Genomic DNA, 6,000 nt, shown 5'->3' on the forward strand with positions numbered 1-6,000 from the left:
GGTCTCCATCCCCAGCTGGTCCCTCACTGTGTCTGCTGCCGGTGCTGGGCAGGTAGCCTACAGGAAGTTAGTCCGAGCTGCCGTTGCTGCTGGAAACCAGGGTGATGAGAGCTGAGTTTAAAGCTAGAAAATGCTATGTGTGTGGAACAAGGGCAAAGGGATCTAAAGGATACAAAAGACTGTGAAAATAGATACCTGTTGTTTTTCTTGTCCTAGCAACAGTGACCCATTCTGCTTCTGCTGATTGTAGCTTCCAAACTCCTGAGCCTGAGACGCCGAGCCCAGAGCCTAGGGAGGAAGAATCGGAAATGACACAGCAAATCACCAGAGAGGAGAGGCTAGAGAATAGCTTAGATTCTCCTAACCAGCAAACAGCAGACGACAAGAAACACAACAACAACAACAACAACATGTTGGCGTGTAAGTCAAGCCTCCCTCCATTGCTGCTGTACTTGTGATCTTTAAAGTTGTAGCATCTGTGTCTGTCAAAACTAAGACCACATCTCACGTCAACCCACTGCACTCGCTCACCGAGGCAAGGCAACTTTATCTGTACAGCACATTTCATACACCACATTCCAATGTGCTTTACAGGGTAAAAGCATATATATGGCAACGGTAAAATATTTACAATTTTAAAAAGTACAGACAAGTGATACAAGAGATACAAAATAAATACAAATTAGGGCTATTTAAAAGCAAAGCTAAGAAGTTCAGTAGTAGGCAGTGTTACATACGTTGTTAAAAGGTTTTTAGCTTTGACTTGAAAGTGGTCAGTCTGGGCTCGTCTTATATCACCTGGGAGGTTATTACAGGTGTGTGTTCATAACAAATGCTGCTTCACCGTATTTTGTTTTCACTCTTGAGACAGCCACCAATGTCAGTACAGTACTGAAATGAACTTGCCTTAACTTTGAATCAGTCAAATCTCACTGAAGATTTAGGACACAGAGATGTCTTCTGTAATGTGTCTGGGTTAGTGACATGAAGAGTTTACATTCTCTAAGGCTGATGGAGATCATTTCATGTACAAGGTTTCTTTTTTGAGGCAAAATACTAAATAAATGAATATAAAACAAGTTTTGTATTCTGTACTAGAATATGTAACTTAGCTGGTTGCTAGTCCAAACTTTAGGTTGGTGGGCTTCTAGGCATTGGAAAAAGCTGGCCACAGCCCTGCACATACTGTATTGGACTTGATTGGGTTGATACCAACATTTTTAGACCCCTTAGATCTGGCTATTTAGGGGAAATATAAATCAACACATAAATATAATATAATATATAAGGATAAATAAAAATCCAACAATGAATGGATTTTCAGAGATTACCTCTTCAGAATGGTATCTCAAACTGAGTGGGAAACTCTGGGGCCCTACTTCTGCTAAATGAGCAATAAAACTGAGCAAAGATTGCACTTGAACAGTAAAATGACTGAATTGGAATCAAAGACAATACATTTTCCAGATGCTAGATACAATGTAGAAACACAGACTGCTTATGTGAATTGAGTAAACTGCTCAATTAACTCTTAATTGCCTCCTAACTGTCGCACTCCTCTGTGGCCAGTAGCTTAAACGTGTGTGTGTGTGTGTGTGTGTGTGTGTCTTCCTCTGTTCACATTATAAAGAAAAGCTTACTGACTAAAGTTTGAGAAGGTAAATCCCTGCTGCCGCTCCTGAGCCTCAATTATAAATGGTGCGTATGCACAAAACAGGGCTGGAAACGTGAGTACGCCACTTCCCAATCAACGGTTATGATCTATAATAAACAAACTTGATGGGAGTTTGCAGTCCTTCATGCAAACTCTGAGCCATTCCTACGCACATAAACTGGAGAAATGAGAAACGGCGACTCACATGGCAGAGGAAGGAAACGTTAAATAAATCAAAATATTACCTCTGAGTATTATAGACTAATAAAACTTCATATAATTGAATATTAGTTCATTTGCAAAACAGATGAAACAGATGACCCGTTGATTTTCACTAAAGTGCTCAATAAAAAAATCATTTAAAAAGGTGGTATTATGCTAATTTTCAGGTTCAAAATCCTATTTAGGGGTTGTACCAGAACAGGTTTACATGGTTTAATTTTCAAAAAACACCACATTTTTCTCATACTGCACATTGCAGCAGCTCCTAAATGATCTTTGTTGGGAGTTGCACATGCACAGTTCCAAGTTCCTACTAGCCAATCAGAAGCAGAGATGTGCGGGTCAGTGAGAAGCTGGTACACACGGCTTCGTTTCAGCTGTACATGTTGCCGACCAGCTTGGCAACATGGACTGGAGCAAGAGTTTCAGAATGGTGAGTAATTAATCTGTAACAAAAGTATCTTTCATCCATGAAGTTTTAACTGAGCTCTGTCTCTACATCACAGTAACAACTTTATGTCCACTGACTGCCTGGAGGGTAGCTAGTGTTTGGAAGGGAGAGGAGAGGTATGTGCTGCAGCTCAGCGTTTTTCCACCACTGTTTTTGAGGGCATGTCAGAGTAGCTGCTTGGCGAGCATTATATGACGGTTGGACTACAAACGAGCTGTTTTCAGTTCAGAGCAGAGTTTTCTGTGGGAGATGGGAACTCCCTTTGGGCTTTTTCACTTTGCAAACCTGCTACATGCACAAAAAAGGAATATAACTCTATAAAGGAGAGGGGAAAAGGGAAAAAGCATAATACTACCTCTTTAAGATCATTTGCAGCGCATACAAAAAGAACAGGGTTTAGGATAATAAACACAAACGGAGATATCTGTTTTTGCAAAAAGAATGCAGTGCAATTTATTCTCAAATAGGGTGAACAGGAGGACAAATTACATTTAAACTGATGCCGTTTTCATTGCCTCAGTCGAGCAAATACGAGTGCATAGTTTGATATTTTATATTATATTAGTTTCTTTTCAAACGGGGGAATCCAAATTAATACCTGGGTCATCCCGTCCTGCGTATGTGACTCCCTCCAGCCAGTGACATCACTACTCAGGAGGGATGCCCCTTCCTACAGAGGGGGTGGAGCTACGGTACCCCCTTTCCTCCGGTGAAACCTTTTTCATTTTAAGTTAATAAAAACTTGGTCAAGACTGGTAATCAAAGAAAATCAAAGATAAGAAGCGTAATAAAACCAAGATGGTATGCAGCACCTACAGCACAGACTGACAGATAAGCCTTGGTAAAATCACTTAAATATGACACTGCTGAAGTCACACGTACACACATAATAACATAAAGGTACAACACTGTCTATACTACATGGTGACCACAGACTTATCTCAGATCAGGCTGTACACTTGTTTAGTGTGTCCCATGTCTGTTAGCAAATTAATTTTGTGTGCAGATTGAAATTGCTTCTGAAAATATCAACTGTGTGTATGAATACAAAATAAACAACATCTGCTTCTAACAAGTCCACGCTATACCTGCAGAGAATGCAAGCCAAACAGACAGCACTCTCCACTAGCTAAATAATGAAACTGCAACTTCTAAGGGGAAGACGGACATTGAGTGATTATTGTTTTAGCCTTTCACTTCAGTTCTGAGAGGACATTGAGTTTGAGTTAGAGCTTGAACTCCAACTCAAGGATGTTTGGGTGTAATAGCAAAACAGGAGGTTTGTGCTGTCAGAACGCCTTTTGTTGTCAACAAAGAATGGTTAAGTACACAGTTAATGAAAATTAATGACAAAAGTCTAGTTTAGGTTAGATTTGCAAGACTGTAGATACATTCACAAACATAGACCAAGGTTTGACAACGAGATGAGACAGAATTGTGAATGTAATTGTGGGACTAGATTTGGGCAATCTTTTGGGCTTCCTTTGCTGCATATATTCAGATCTACACACTCCGATCCGGCATGTTGTATCCCGGACTGGCAAACTGTCAGAGCAGAGCACGTTTGGTAGATTTACACAACTGTCCTGCAATACAGTTTTAGGTAATTAAATTAATTAAAATGCTGTTTACACAGTATAGCATCAGTGATAACAATCTGATAATATAACACTGAGAGAGCCCTTCTGCTGCCTTTTGATATTTCAAGTGCATGTTACTTTTAATACTGTAATACTATTTCTTGTGTAAGAGTTTGAATGCAGGTATTATTGCATTGCTACTTTTACTTAACTAAATGATCTGAGTACTTCTTCCGCCACTGCTTAAAAAGATGTCGTGTCTCTACCTTCAAAGTTCTCTGGCAATCAAATAATAAATCCTTGTAAAACTAACCCAAGTGTATAATAATGGTTTGGCAATCACAAATGTTCCTTTGTTTAATTTATGCACCCCCAAAGAGTGGTAGATATAAAGAGATTAAGGCTTGCATTTTTGTTCTTTGTTAACAGTTTTTGTTCATAAGCTTCCATAGCTTGGTAAAGGCCAAAGTGAAGGATAAAAATAAACATGACGGCAGAATCTCAGACTCACTCTTATTTGCATTCTCCCTCTCTTCTTCTCCTCCCTGCAGCGCAGACGTTTACCTTGGTGAGCAGCGACACGTGAGTGACGCCGGCATCCACACTGGCGTCCCATAAAGCCCAAATGTAGCCAGCCTGCACAGAGCATGCTCCACGGCTTCCTGCGTTTACAACAGAACTACTTTGATACTACTGTTACATGCCCACAAGGAGACTGAGACAGAGGATGACAGCCCTGCTAACAGACTGAGAGAAAGGCAGATTGACTGGAACTTAAGATCCTGTTAGATCTCCCTGAGCAAAGCACTAATTCTGTGGAGTCATATCTGTCCCAAAATGTTTCTGCACAAAATTAAGATTGTGAAATGGTTTAGTCATTAAAAACGTAGATATGTCTGTTTTAGCTGAAATATACCTGCTGAATAGCAGAAATGTTCTTTGGAGTCTTGAGAGTTATAAACTATGTCTGCCTCTACAGTGGGGGAAATAAGTATTTGACCCCTTGCTGATTTTGCAGGTTTGCCCACTTACAAAGAATGCAACGATCTATAATTTTAATCATATGTACATTCTAACAGTGAAAGACAGAATCCCAAAGAAAATTCCAGAAAATCACATCATATGAATTTATTAAAATTGATAACCATCTGATGAGGAAAAACAAGTATTTGACCCCCTGGACAAACAGCATGTTAATATTTTGTAGAAAAGCCAATATTGGCCAGCACAGATGTCAAACGTTTTTTTATAGTTGGTGACAAGGTTTGTGCACATTTCGGTCATTTCGATGTTGGCCCACTCCTCCCTGCAGACAGCCTCCAAATCATTCAGGTTCCGAGGTTGTCGCCTGGCAACTCGAATTTTAAGCTCCCTCCAAAGATTTTCAATTGGATTCAGGTCTGGAGACTGGCTAGGCCACTCCAGAACCTTGATGTGCTTCTTCTTCAGACACTCTTTTGTTGCTTTGGCGGTGTGCTTAGGATCGTTGTCGTGCTGAAACACCCATCCTCGACCCATCTTCAGCTCTCTCACTGAGGGAAGGAGATGTTGGTCCAGAATTCCACGATACATGGCCCCGTCCATCCTCCCCTCAATACGATGGAGTTGTCCCGTCCCCTTGGCTGAAAAGCACCCCCAAAGCATGATGTTGCCACCACCATGCTTGACGGTGGGGATGGTGTTCTTTGGGTTGTACTCGGTGTTCTTTGCCCTCCAAACACGACGAGTTGCGTTGAGGCCAAAAAGTTCTATTTTGGTCTCATCTGACCACATCACCTTCTTCCTCTTCTGAGTCGTCCAGGTGGTGAATGGCGAACTTCATGCGGGCCTGTACATGTTTCTTCTTGAGCAGGGGGACCTTGCGTGCGCTGCAGGATTTCAATCCATGACGGCGTAGTGTGTTACCAACCGTTTCTTTTGTAACTGTGGTCCCAGCTGCCTTCAGTTGATTCATCAGTTCCCCCCTTGTGGTTTTGGGATGATTCCTCACCGTTCGCATGATCAGGGACACCCCACGAGGCGAGATCTTGTGTGGAGGCCCAGACCGAGGGAGGTTGGCGGTGGTGTGGTGCTTCTTCCATTTCCTGATAACT

General features: G+C 41.4%; 1 protein-coding gene across 1 annotated transcript in view; it reads left to right on the plus strand.

The window, feature by feature from the left end:
• LOC119918508 (pleckstrin homology domain-containing family A member 5-like) overlaps positions 1–4,958 on the plus strand; it is a 98,581-nt gene extending 93,623 nt beyond the window's left edge. Inside the window, exons 26-27 of the mRNA XM_038739286.1 lie at positions 251–420; positions 4,459–4,958. Coding sequence (XP_038595214.1) covers positions 251–420; positions 4,459–4,493 — 205 coding nt within the window. The 3' untranslated portion in view covers positions 4,494–4,958. The remainder of the gene's footprint in view (positions 1–250; positions 421–4,458) is intronic.
• Positions 4,959–6,000: the final 1,042 nt, after the last annotated feature.

The sequence above is a fragment of the Micropterus salmoides genome, unplaced genomic scaffold, assembly GCF_014851395.1.
Source record: "Micropterus salmoides isolate LMB-PRFRI ecotype aquatic unplaced genomic scaffold, ASM1485139v1 Ms_hic_scaffold_23, whole genome shotgun sequence".
In the NCBI taxonomy this organism is placed as follows: domain Eukaryota; kingdom Metazoa; phylum Chordata; class Actinopteri; order Centrarchiformes; family Centrarchidae; genus Micropterus; species Micropterus salmoides.